A 14,253-nucleotide genomic window follows, 5' to 3' on the forward strand; every position below is an offset into this window, starting at 1 on the left:
AAAGAGACTCAAAACTACTACAACGACACTAATGCCAGGTGATATTGATGCTTCACATCCGTTTGCAATAACTGGCAGCATTGTGATTTCTTTGGTGAAATCATTAAAGCTTTGTAGCAAAATCTAAAATTTGAAATCAATAAACTAGCAAGTCTGCCAAAGCAGAATCTAGCTGTGACTGTAGGTGCGTTTTGTCTTCATTCTGCGGTGCTGATGCTATTTGTCAGGCAGCTGACGCCTGGGGCTTCTCCAGCCTTTGTGTGTAGGTAGAAAGGGTTACTGTTGACTCGTCTCACTGCTTATTGGAGATAATTGCCTGTGAGTGTCTGGGCGTTGAGAGAGGGCTACTTTAAATACCCCAGAGTCCCACACTGTTATCTTTCAATGCATTGTTCACAGACGAGCATGGCTTTACTGTATCTCTCTAAAGCCCCCTGTCCTGTATGTGTGCACACACACACACACACTCAGCCCTTAATCTGCAAACTTTTCCCATAATGCAATTTTAGGAAACTGGGGAGGATCTGTCTCTTGTTTGACGGCCACAATAAACCACCGAGTAACAAGTTCCAGTCTCATTATTACCTTATCGGACTAATGGGGGTGTAACATGATTAATTGCCTCTAACTACGTCCGAAGCACAGACGCTGCTTTATTAGAGTCTTATGATCTAACCCCCAGAGATCAGGCAATCAGGCAGGATGGCTTTACTGTCTTTCAGAGGCTGAAGCAGGTTCAGTTTTAGAGCTAGAGTGAAGATACTGGTATCATATGAAACTAGAAAAAAAATCCAATGAGCCCAACTGTATTCATGTGTGATGATGTTAGTCCCCATAGTAGATATTTCATTATAGTGAGCCCATTTTTTGAAACGTGACCTCACTGTATAAAATGACCTGTGGTGACCTCTAGGATAATCACAGCCTCATGAAACTTAACAGCCACAAAGTAGAGATCTAGAGCATTCAGAGGATGGATGGCTTTCCTAACTAGATTGACAATAAGGGGGTTTCTGAGCAGTTTACACAACAGAAGTGCTCGCAATCCAATTGTCGAAAAATGCATTCTTGCAGAAATCTCCAAATGTCAAAAGTGTTTGATCTCAAATCACAGCATGGCTTTTTCTTTGGTGTTCCTCAAGGTCTTGGTGTCTTAATGTGGTATTTTGGAGGGATTATTGATCATTTTTTTCAATTCTCAATTGGTAAAAAATGGTAAAATTTAGCACCAAATCTGTGTAACAAATGGTATCAAACTCAAAAATTGCTGCAACAACTTATAGACATAATAGAGCATGGGAATGACCATTATATACTTCTATCATAATGTTCACAATTTAATTGAATTTATTTTAATTAATTGATTAATTAATTAATGTTTATGCATCTCAAATTAATCTTCAGGTTCTCAGCTTTCAGATGATGTACACCACTACTATGTGACATCTACTGATGACCTGCTATCTCCCCCTAAAGACCACCTAAAAAGAACAAAAGAACGGGTCCATTATGGTTCTCAGAGGGTTGACAGGGATTTGTCGATTCAAAATTTCACTGTTTATCAGTTTGACTTCTAATTACAGGCAGGAAAGCCTCAGCATGCATCCTGCGGGGATGCCATGCCTTGTAGTGGAGGAGGACATAATTGAGGCCACCTGTTCAGAAGGCACCATAAGAGGAGCCTTCCACAGCAGTGATTTTAAGCAGGTTCATAACACCTAAAGGATGTGTTTTGTGTAGAATACGTAGAGGAAAACTAGGCAGGTAGGATAGACTGTGAATAGACAGAAAACGTCTGAAAAGTGCACCAGCCTGCATCAGCTCCAGTTTCATCAGATCTCTTCATCTTGTGTCAAATTACCTAATGAAACCACCTATTAGCTTGGGTACAGCCTTTGAATTTCAATTGCACAGAACTTGTTGCTGGCAGCTAACACAAGAGGGTGCTGCCTCATCTGTTCACTGTTTGTTCTGTTTGTGAATGTGACGGCGGAGCTGCTGCAGAGGTGATGAGTTCCTGGTAAATCTGCAGGGAGAGCCTCTCCGGAGAGACCGGGAGCCTCTTTGTTATGCAATGTGAGCAACAGGAAAAGTGTTGAGCACTTGCTACTAGTATGTAAAGGGTGAATATTAATAAATGACATTTAGGATTGTGAATTTAAAGCTGCATGTAGCAGTGCGAACTGGCAGCAGAAGATAACAGTTTGAAAGACTGGATCTAGTGACACTGATCGAGAGGACAGGTGCAATTTTACATAAAAGGTCTCACCTGCGCTGCAGCTTTAACAAGACATCAATGTGTCACAGTCACAGTTAATCATAACAGTCTCAATGTCAACCACATCCATGCATGCAAAGTGGTGAAATGTTGTGACATTAAACGACGTGAAAGTGTACGGCGTTGCAGATTTGCAGCGACATCCACGAGATTGCAACAGATGGGGAGCGATTAAAAAACAGGCGATAACATCAGGACGGAGAAATAGGTGGGTGCATTAAAACAGACAAATGTGCATGAATGAAGTGTGTTAATAAATGTACAAAGGGAGTTAAATAAGAAAAATGAGGCTGTGATGGCAAAAAAAATCAGGTAGCAGGCAGGGGCGGCAGTAGCCGTTTTGGGGCCCGAGGGGAGCGTTTTCCTCGAGTGGCCCCCCGTCTACAAAAACACTAATGTGTTTTTAAGTGGAAACATTCAGAAATGTAAGTTAATTTGCAATGTTTGCAATTGAAAAGTACTCATTGTCAAGGTAAACACACACGCACGGCGCTGGATCCTCCCTCCCACCGACAGATGGATGGGGTTAATATCATCATTAAGCACCGCGGCCGACGGTTCCTGTTTACCGCTCGGTTGCTAGGCAGTGACATCAGCTGATCCCTCCCTCCTTCCTCTCTAATCCCTTCCCTCTCTCTCACTCACACACACACACACTCACACACACACACACCACTCTCTCGTCTCTCTCTCTCTCTCAGATAGGCAGCGCAGACGTGGGCAGAGTGTGGGGGTATAGGAAGAGGAGAGAGCGGGAGGGTAGGTAGTAGTGTGTGTGAGGCTGTCAGACAGCATGGTCTGGGTCTGAGGACAGCACTGGAAGACGCAGCAGCAGCAGCAGCAGCAGCAGCAACAGCAGATCTCCATGTGGTGACGTCCACACATCACCTGGACCTGTCCACCCGTCAGCACCCACCCAGGTCAGCACCCACCTCTTTCAGAGAGGAGGAGGAGGACGAAGGGGGGTGGGTCTGTTTATCTTTTTTTTTTTTTCTCAGTGTTTTGGTTTTGGGAGTAGGCTCCGGGCTGGACCGCATGCATGACACAACGCAAAGGCGAGAAACCCACCATCAGCATCCAGGAGCACATGGCCATTGACGTGTGCCCTGGCCCCATCCAGCCCATCAAGCAGATCTCAGACTACTTCCCCCGTTACCCGCGGGGCCTCCCCCCTGCTGCGCCCCAAGTGGGCCACGCCGGGCCCCCGAGCTCTGCCCTCTCCACCTCCTCGGGCAACACCACCACCACCGCCGCTGCCGCTGCCACCGAAAGTGACCGCCCCAATGAGGATAAACCGGACCGGGCTTGTGCCGGAGCCTCCGCCTCGATACAGGCCACCAAGAGGGACGAGGAGCCCGACGTGGAGGGATACGACTCAGATGACTCCAGTGAGTGATGGTTTCCATCCTACTGTCATGTCTTCGTGTGTGTGTGTGTGTGTGTGTGTGTGTGTCTATCCCTTTTAGTTCTCCCTCTCCCTTTCTCTTATTACTGCATCTCCATTTTTTTGCCACCGGTTGCCAGGCATCCCTCCAGCCGTGTGGCTTTGTGGCTTTATCTGTCACCTTTTCTTCTCTCGGCTCATCTCTTTTCTATCTCCAGTCACCTGCTGTTGTATGTTGTGTGTCTATGTGCTGCAGCTAACTCTTTCCCTCTCAGTCGACAGACAGCCAACTGTTGCTGCTGCAACAGAACACAGCTTCCCCCCTTCCTCCTCCTCCTCTTCTTCTTCCTCTGCTCTCCTCCAAACTGAAAGGATGATATGTGCGGTTTTATTGGAGCAAATGATTACATGTGTGTGTGTGTGCATTTTTCATATTTCCATTGTCTACAGGGTGCTCGGTCTATACTGCCGATCAGTCCCACCGGGCTGAATGATTCATGGCTTCTTGGTGAAGCTTCACATTAGTCGCAGTTTTTGCGCTCAGCGGAGTCTGACTGCATCTGTGAGCTCATGTGTTGGCTGGTGGCAAAACGCGCAAGTTCTAATTGTGTGTGAGCATATTGTTTGTCTGTCGGTCTGTTTTTGTGAAAGCATAAAGGTGTGTGTGTGTGTGTGTGTGTCCTTATCTATCTCCATCACACACAGAGGGGAGGCTCCGTTGCTGAATGTCATTCCTTTAATCTAACAGCTTTGAGTGGATGCATAATAATGGAAATTAATAACACGCAGCACAGCTATTGGAGCAATAACAAGTCAAAGAGATAGAACAAGATTTCCATGTCCTGCAAAAGCATTTTTGCTCCCAGAAAACATTTTCACAGACAGATACGACAGCGTGAACCAGTGCTGAGGACTCAAGTAAATTTAGTGCCAGAATGAAAGCTGCTGCATCATTTTTACAACCTCAGGATCTCACTGATAAATCACTGAAACGGTCTCTGATTTAGCAGTCAGAGTCTGAACTTGTCCCGGCTGCAGCTCGCTCTGAATAACATGTTGCTCTCACGGTGCACGAAAGCAGACAATTGCTTCACGGTGTGTTTGTATCCGAGAGGTCTGACGCCGGCGTTCTCTGCTCAAGAGACTTGTGATTGCAGGTTAATGTGTGACAGCAGTGCAGCTTCTCTAATCCATGCAGAGCGGCATGCAGGGGGGGCTTAGGCCAGCTCTAATCCAGAAGTGGACATGAGAGGGGGGGGATGGTAGGGAGCAGACGCAGGTCGAGCCTGGCAGATGTTGCTCTATAACCTCCAACACGCAGCAATGACTTCCCTCAGTGGGGGGGGAAGAGATGCATGAGATGCATTCCCCTAATTTGTGAGAGACTTGACTCCTGCAGACAGATATGAGCTTTCTGAGCTCTTTTGTTTTCAGCAATCACAACATGGTGTTTGGAAATGCCTTTGTTGCCTCAATATGAAGTGTGTGGGAATTTATATCATCAACTGCAGAGTGATACTTCTGGTCCCTCTCAGACTAATAACGGACTCTAAAGCAGCTATTTTTGTAGGTTTTCAAACAACACATTCTCACTCCCAACTCGTTGAATACCGCCAATTGGTCAGTGCCTCTCGGCATCAGAGACCGGCACATTAGGTACCCCTCTTGTGTTACTTTTGGACGCCGTGTCAATATACACTCGTTACATGCATCCTCCTTTCAAAATAAACTCCCGTTATCCCAGGAAGGGAACAGGTTTATGCAACACGACCACTTAGTTGGGGTAAGGAAACAGTTGTGGTTGACGTTAACTTCACTGAGTAGTGTTTCACGGAGCTGACGATACGAACGAGTCACGTGACTAACGGCTCATGTGCATCACGGGACTGACGATACCGACAGAACACGACACGAACAGGTCTCCTGGTTGAAAGTCTTGTGTTTGTTTGACCCGTCCACCATCCCTCCCTCCCACCCTGAACGGACTCTCACGTTACTAATACTACATCATTTGTTCCGACCTTCGAATAACGCCTGCGTGCGTCGGTTTCCGATGCCGAGGGACACTTACCAAACGGCGGTATTTGACGAGTTGGGAGTGAGAACGAGTTGTTTCAAACAGTCCATGTCCAGGGATTTGTTATGTGGTAAAAGTTCACTATGGCCCCGTTTACACATTCAGATAAAAATCCATATTATATACACTTTCAATTACTTTTAGCTAAGTATGTGTATCTGTGAGCCAGATAAGAAATGGGACACATACAGTGAGATAATGCACACAAGCTGCTTTCTACCTGTTGCTCTAATGTGCAGCCAGGCTACAGTAGATAACTTCAGCATTGCCTACAGCAGCAGTGACTCAGAAGGTATAGAGAGCAGGCCGTCTACTGGTTGCAGGGCTGGCAGTTCCATCCTCCTGTCTACATGTCAAAGTGTCCCCAAATTGTTCCCAATGGTCAGGCCAGCGGGTGTCAGAATGGGTGAATGAAGTATAGTGCTTTATCCTTTAAGGTAGGAAAGCTCTACACCGTATAAGTGCTGTCCATTTACCATTGACTGTTATTATTGTAGGGGCAAGACCCCAAAAGTGGCTACTTTGACACTCCACTTACTGATGTAGTTCTGAATGGGAAGAGTTAAGCGCTCCATGTTCTGTGTTTGTCAGGTCCTCTAACAGTGTCTGGAAACCCCCCATTTGGCAGTGGGGTTTAACCATAGACTGTACATAAGAAGTGGACGTAGTCACCGTGACGTCACCCATTGGTTTGTGGACTACAGTTTTGAAGCTTTGAGTTTGGCATTTTGGCTGTCACTATCTTGGTTTTTGGTCATCACCATCTTAGTTTTTGGCCGTCACCATCTTGGTTTTTGGTTGTCACGCCATCTTGGTTTTTGGTCATCACCATCTTGGTTTTTGTCCGTCACCATCTTGGTTTTTGGTCATCACCATCTTGGTTTTTGGCCGTCACCATCTTGGTTTTTGTCCGTCACCATCTTGGTTTTTGGCCGTCACCATCTTGGTTTTTGTCCGTCAACATCTTGGTTTTTGGTTGTCACCATCTTAGTTTTTGGTCGTCTCTATCTTGGTTTTTGGCCGTCACCATCTTGGTTTTTGGCCGTCACCATCTTGGTCGTCTCCATCTTGGTTTTTGGCCGCCACCATCTTGGTTTTTGGCCGTCACCATCTTGGTTTTTGGTAGTCACCATCTTGGTTTTTGGTCGTCACCATCTTAGCTTTTGGTTGTCACCATCTTGGTTTTTGGCCGTCACCATCTTGGGTTTTGGCCGTCACCATCTGGTTTTTGGTAGTCACCATCTTGGTTTTTGGTTGTCACCATCTCAGTTTTTGGCCGTCACCATCTTGGTTTTTGGTTGTCACCATCTTGGTTTTTGGTCGTCACCATCTTAGTTTTTGGCCGTCACCATCTTGGTCTTTGGCCGTCACCATCTTGGTTTTTGGCCGCCACCATCTTGGTTTTTGGTCGTCACCATTTTGGTTTTTGGTCGTCACCATCTTGGTTTTTGGCCGTCACCATCTTGGTTTTTGGTCGTCACCATTTTGGTTTTTGGTCGTCACCATCTTGGTTTTTGGCCGTCACCATATTGTTTTTTTGCAACTTAAAGTGACACGAGATGGTGGAACTAAGTACAACCGAACACTGAATACAAACTGTACTTTTAAACATTACATATTACATATACATAACTTGAGAAGACATTTACACTTTTAAAACATCTGAATAGACCACGTCTTTTATTTCTATCCGTCTCTACTGCTTCTCTTTTCTTGATAACAGTAGCGATCCAATCAGCTTCCTCACGTGTCTTACATGATGTGTAAATGTGGTTGGCTATATGCAACAGGTGCTGTGATGCTGTTGCATGCATACAATCACCGTAACTTCATCATCTTGGTGTTGGTGCACAGTTAGTACTTTTCAAATGTCAGTGGAGAATCAGTCACACTGCCGGTTTATGCAAACATCTAAACCACCGCTCCTCTCCATCCTCCCTGCTAATAAGGCAATTAGACACAAACATCTGCCAGTGCATCATCTTAATGATTTTACAATCACCTGAAGAGTCATCAGAGATGCAGGATGATTACGACGTCAACTCCACTTCCCCCGAGGCCAAAAACAAGGCCAAGAGAGGAAGGAGCGTCAAAGCAACTATGGAAGCAATCAATCGTAAATCAAAATATTGGACGGGTTTCCAGAGTCAGAGTCATCTGCATGCTCATCACCTATAGTGCCTAATGAAGGCAAGATAAATAAATAATGAATAAATAACAAGTGGCTGTTTGGGTCTGATGCAACATCCCAAATAATCCCAAGCTGCCGCTGCTGGTGCCGCTGCCAAGGGAGTTTAGAGGAGAAACATACGGCGTATAAACAAAATACTATTGCAGCAGCACCAGTCTGCATGAAGGAACGCCATCATAGACTCAGTTATCAACACCTGCTGTACATTAAGTAGGTGATAGGTAGAGGTGATATACCAGGCTCATTATAAGGTTTTGGTGTCAGCCAGATTCACTTTTATTTTGCACAAAAAGCTTAACAGTTAAACAGTTTGAAAAATGCTCTGCAGCTAATAAGATATGTTTTTGTGTCTGTAGGGCTGTTTGTGTCTGTTCAAAATGTACCTTAAAGGGAGATTTGTCAAGTAATTAATACTCTTATCAACCTGGGAGTGGACAAATATGCTGCTTTATGCAAATGTATGTATATATTCATTATTTTAAATCAATTAACAACACAAAACAATGACAAATATTGTCCAGAAACCCTCACAGGTACTGCATTTAGCATAAAAAATATGCTCAAATCATCACATGGCAAACTGCAACCCAACAGGCAACAAGTGTGTTGACTTGACTATGACTTGCCCCAAACTGCATGTGATTATCATAAAGTGGGCATGTCTGTAAAGGGGAGACTCGTGGGTACCCATAGAACACATTTACAATCACATATCTGGATGTCAAAGGTCAAGGGACCCCTTTGAAATTGGCCATGCTAGTTTTTCCTCGCCAAAATTTAGTGTAAGCTAGTATGACATGGTTGGTATCAATGGATTCCTTAAGTTTTTTAGTTTCATATGATGCCAGGATCTTCACTTTAGCTTTAAAAGTGAGCCCGCTACAACCTAAAAATCGCAAGTTGCGTTAATGCGTTAAAGAAATTAGTGGCCTTAAAACAAATTAGCGTTAATGTGTTATTATATAAGTATTACTTATATAATAGAACATATATGACAAATAAGTCCTGTAATATGTAGCAAGCAGCACAGATTCAAACCATGGAAAGATTTATCCGTTAAGATTGAAGCAGTGTTGAAAGACGTGCTGAAGGACGGCTGAAATGAAGGCTGTTTGATGAAAGCTCACCACAATAGCTGGGAACACGTCGCATCAGTTTTGCAGACATAACGGCTTCTACCGGCAACAAGCTTATAAGAATAACAGATTGATTTTATAACCACTTCCTCCTGTCTTATCAGCTTAGCTTGTGCATGTTTCCAACTGTATCTCATCTGGGAGGGTTGGTAAAGTTTAACACACTCGTCGTGAGGCTGAGCTTATCGTTCTCGGCCTCGTACACATGAGTCACTCACCGAGGTAAACTAATTCCTCCCTCCCGGGCGGTGCAGCAAGCAGCACTGTGATCTGAATGAAAAAGCGGCTTCAGCTTGAATTTGTTTGATTGACTTTCAGAAACTTTGCAGCTGCATGAAATGTAAGAAGAGGAAAGGAACTCTCTTCTTCCTGTTGTTTGTGATTTAAAAGAGCCAGCGTTGCCCCAAATTGGCTCTTCACGGTCCTGCGGGACTTGATCCAGTATCTGCATGCTTCCTCTGGGGGGGCGTGGGAGGGTGGAGCAGTGAGGCGGCGTTGTCCCTAATGTACCAAATCACACTGGGATATCTCAATCCTCGCTAAGAACCTGCTGGCTAATCTGCATAACAGCAGCATTGTGTGATTCATTGTGACTCAACCTTGATATTAATTGAAACAGAAAAGTGCATCACCCACCAAGTGTCCCAGCTCCCCTGCGAAGGAGGGAAATCAAAACCAATTGGACATCCGGATCTGTGCCACATCCATTACTAGTTGTAGTGGGTGTGGAGGGCCGCGGCCAGGAGGAGCGACCGGTGCAACCCACATGACGGAGCAGGCTCGTGTGTTTCGGAGAGATAAGCCTCAGAGCCGGCCGTGTGTGTGTGTGTGTGTTGACAGGACTAGTGCAGGTTGGTAATGTATGCACACGCAGGACTCCCCCGAGACTCTGGCGGTATACTGCCGTCTCCTCAACAGGAGACCTGAGCTACAGTGTTTGCTTGTAGTTGTCAACTGGTGAGGAGAGATGCAGTCAGAGAGGGAGGGAAGAGTCTACAACAACCGCAAATGATCTGTCGCAAAAAATCAATACAACAAGACTTTTTATTTAGTTGTTATTGAGGATGATGGGGACTTATTTGCAAAATGTGAATGAAATTCCTCATAAAAAGATATTTCCTGATATCTTTGGGGTTTTCACTTATTAAATGACATTTCAGTTTCAGCAAAACCAATCAAATAGGGCGGTCCTCGACCAAAGAAATTCTTAGTCGACGACACTCTACACTACAGAACGCAACAAGACTTGCAGCACTAAATCAAAGTCACCAATAATCAATGTTAACTCTTTAGCATACTGTAGAGTGATAAAAGACACTAGTATTTTACAAAGAGAACACAGATGCTGTTTTAGATGATTTTTTTTTTCTATTTTACACGTACAGTGTGAACGCTCAGGTTGTAGCTGACGATCGGACCGTACAGTGTGAGCACATAACTCGTGAGCTTTGGCTATACATCGCAAACGATCTACTCGTACAGTAGGAGTAGGAGTTACACAACTATATTTCTAAAATTGTGCAGTGTATACCCAGCTTAAGAGGATCGGGTATTTGCCAGACATGACCGATCCACATTAACTCTGTTTTTAGGGCCACAGCAATCCCTGGCCTTTCTACTGCTACTGGATTGGTACTCTCTATCAGCAGACACCCTGAGTTTAGATATCAGGAATTGGTATCAGGAGGGGAAAAGGTTGGACCAGACTTGGTTGAGAGAAGCTTATCTTAGTAAAGTAGCTGTAGCAGCACAGCATTTGACAATGCACTCAAGCTCAACGCTACATCACAGCTTGGTGTGGTCACAAACTCGACAGAGTACATCTAACCAGCTGTGATGATGAATGAGGTCAGGTGTGCACACTTTAAAGTGCAGCAGTGCGTTCCTCCATAAAGCATTTAGTGTGAGGTTGCTCTTTGAAAAGTTCAGCGGAGTACTCCGGGGCTCTGCCATGTGGTGACTTGTAGTTAATTAAAATCATTTAAAAAATTGATTGTAAAACAAAGTGGGAATCTGACTAATGAAGCTAAAACTGAAGTTCCTCTCTTTCTGTGGCCCGGTGAGAGCAAAAAAAATACTATTCACAAAAACCTGAAGATGTCAGCAAAAGAAATGTCAGCCCAGTTGTCAGGTGTAAGTAGAATAATTAAATATGTCTCCATGCAGCATCCTAATTTACAGTCAGAATATGAGGATTCCTCACATGGTTCTTGTCTTTTCTAAGACTTGCAGCACCAAATCAAAGTCACCAATACTCCATGTTAACTCTTTAGCACACTGTAGAGTGATAAAACACAAATTCTGTTTTAGATGAAGAACAACCATAGACTGTATATAAGAAGTGGATGTAGTCACCATGACGTCACCCATTGGTTTGTGGACGACAATTTTAAGCCTTGATTCTGCATTTTGGCAGTCTTGGTTTTTGGTCGTCATCGTCTTGGTTTTTGGTCGTCGCCGTCTTGGTTTTTGGTCGTCACCGTCTTGGTTTTTGGTCGTCACAGTCTTGGTTTTTGGTCGTCACCTTCTTGGTTTTTGGTCATCACCATCTTGGATTTTGGTTGTCACCGTCTTGGTTTTTGGTCGTCGCCGTCTTGATTTTTGGTCGTCGCCGTCTTGGTTTTTGGTCGTCACTGTCTTGGTTTTTGGCCATAGGCATCTTGGTTTTTGGTCGTCACTGTCTTGGTTTTTGGTCGTCATCGTCTTGGTTTTTGGCCATAGGCATCCTGCTTTTTGGTCGTCACCGTCTTGGTTTTTGGTCGTCATCGTCTTGGTTTTTGGCCATAGGCATCTTGGTTTTTGGTCGTGACCGTCTTGGTTTTTGGTCGTCAGCATCTTAGTTTTTGGTCGTCACCATCTTGGTTTTTGGTCGTCAACGTCTTGGTTTTTGGTCGTCAACGTCTTGGTTTTTGGTCGTCAACGTCTTGGTTTTTGGTCGTCGCCGTCTTGGTTTTTGGTCGTCACCGTCTTGGTTTTTGGTCGTCACCGTCTTGGTTTTTGGTCGTCACCGTCTAGGTTTTTGGTCGTCACCATTTTGGTTTTTGCCCGTCAGCATCTTGGCTTTTGGCCGTCCAAATCTTGTTTTTTTGCAACCAGAAGTGACATGAGAGCATGGGGTTAAGTACAACTGAATGCAGAATAAGATATTTTTAGGCCACCAAAATGTTATAATTAACTTGATGAGCTGAAAACACACTGTGAAAGGGTTAAAGTTGTAAGAAGAAAACACGGACAATGCTGTGGTAGCAACCTGTCAATCACAAAGTAGCCACGCCCTAAAGCATCCCCTGCTTTATGGTCTATTTGAAACTGTCGATTGAGACCATGAACTCATGTTTACAATGTTTACTGAGGTAATAAATCAAGTGAGAAGTAGGCTCATTTTCTCATAGACTTCTATACAATCAGACCTCTTTTAGCAACCAGAGGAGTCGCCCCCTGCTGGCTGTTAGAGAGAATGCAAGTTTAAGGCACTTCAGCATTGACTTCACTTCTCACAACCGGAGGTTGCCGCCTGGGAACAATTCCCCAAAGTTGTCTATGCAAACAGTTTAGCAGTAACGTATAAACGATTTTGGTATAGGATCAATGGGATAATCTCCTGAAATCTCAGTGTATTCCTTTCAGGGCGGAGGAGGATGAAGTGTGCGTCGAGCCATCTGTTGCTTCTCCCAGACCAGAAGCCATTTCCAGACCTTTGCAAAGCGGAGGGCGGCATCAATCCACTTGAAAACATCCCCTGAGCCTCATAATGCTCAGTTCAATGTAAAGAGTGATTTCAGCGCTGTCGTGCCACAGTAGAATCCTATTAAGAGTCTATCTGCAAGCTGTCATGCAGTAGTAATGACTCACTGTGGTGTCCCATGTTTTCCTGTGAGTAACCCAGTAGAAACAAAGCGGGCCAGATTGTCAGGCCAGCTCACATTATGGGTTATTATTACTGGTGCTGTCGTGGAGTGTTTTAAGTTAGCAGCAGCAGCGGCAGCATCAGATACTAACTCTGCCTCTGCCCTCCCTTCATCCCACTAAGCACATTATGTAATGTTAATGCCAGCTATTACACAGATCCATTTGGCGTCTGTGGCTGTCATCAGTGGGGAGAAATTTAGCTTGGCTTCAGTTTGTCTCACTTTGCATGCACGCATTGAGGGAGTGTGTTTAATTTTGCTGCTGATGATACTATTAAAACCTTCTGTGTTTTAATGATAAATCCATCTGTTTTGTATCAGTTTAAGTCATAGTGTGTGAGCAAGAGGACTGCTTCATCCCCCCCAAATGAGAAGAATTTGCCTAAATTAAATCCTGATCACTTCCCTACCCACGCCAAGTGATGAATCAAAACTTAACTAACTTAACCACCACTGCAGCGAGTGGGCACTCGGTCCACAGAGAGCTGCGCTCATCAGCATTAGATGTTCAGCCTCTCGTCTCTTTGGTGTAAAGCCTGACTGTGCTGCTGTGTGCAGTTTAATGAGGCCACATTATTAAAGGATGTGTGGGTATGAAAGTTTAAAGCTTTCAAATTGTTACTCCTGATTGTCATTTGTAGTTAAGGGGCAAAGTTGCCCAGTAATTTAATGGCTTCATTACATAGTTTGTCCAGTGATTTGTGTCACAGCAGTGTGAAAAACAGACAACGTTTTCTGAGGGGACATTTTCAAGATTTGTTTTTAGTTTCTCTCTCCCGTGTTGGCAGTTGCTGGATTTAAAATGTGAAGGGTATGGGTCGTATCCACGAGGACCCTCCGACGTTTTCTGCTTTTTCGTTTTGGCTCGCTGCGGATGACGTCACGTTACTCAGACTACAACAATAAAAGCGGTATCTTCCTTCTACCTCCGCATAGACGCAAGAGAAGCAAATATATCGATACTGGCATTAAAACATCAATTTCAAAATTGTAAAAAAAAAAAGAAATTGCGATACATAGGTGAATTTCTTTTCCTTCCCCTAATAGTCGGCTAGTTTGCAGAAAATGTATGACTCAAACACCCACCTTAGTATAAACAGAACCACAGACTCTGTCTGGGAAATACACTATACAGGATTTACAGTATATGGTGCTTAACTTAAAGACTTTTTTAATCCAATAAAATCAATAGAACAAACTTTCTTTTCAAGTAAGCTCGTGCTGCTGGGAAATAAACTGCCGACCTCATCTCCACTGCCTCCGACCGGAGCACTTCAGG

General features: G+C 44.4%; 1 protein-coding gene across 2 annotated transcripts in view; it reads left to right on the forward strand.

Annotated features, from left to right (window-relative positions):
• Positions 1-2,926: 2,926 nt before the first annotated feature.
• The window catches only part of doc2b (double C2-like domains, beta), a 126,408-nt gene continuing 115,081 nt past the window's right edge, over positions 2,927-14,253 (forward strand). For both annotated transcript variants that reach the window (XM_037748003.1, XM_037748004.1), the window contains exon 1: positions 2,927-3,666. In XM_037748003.1, coding sequence (XP_037603931.1) covers positions 3,318-3,666 — 349 coding nt within the window. In that variant the 5' untranslated portion in view covers positions 2,927-3,317. The remainder of the gene's footprint in view (positions 3,667-14,253) is intronic.

The sequence above is a fragment of the Sebastes umbrosus genome, chromosome 17 (genome assembly GCF_015220745.1).
Source record: "Sebastes umbrosus isolate fSebUmb1 chromosome 17, fSebUmb1.pri, whole genome shotgun sequence".
Lineage (NCBI taxonomy): Eukaryota > Metazoa > Chordata > Actinopteri > Perciformes > Sebastidae > Sebastes > Sebastes umbrosus.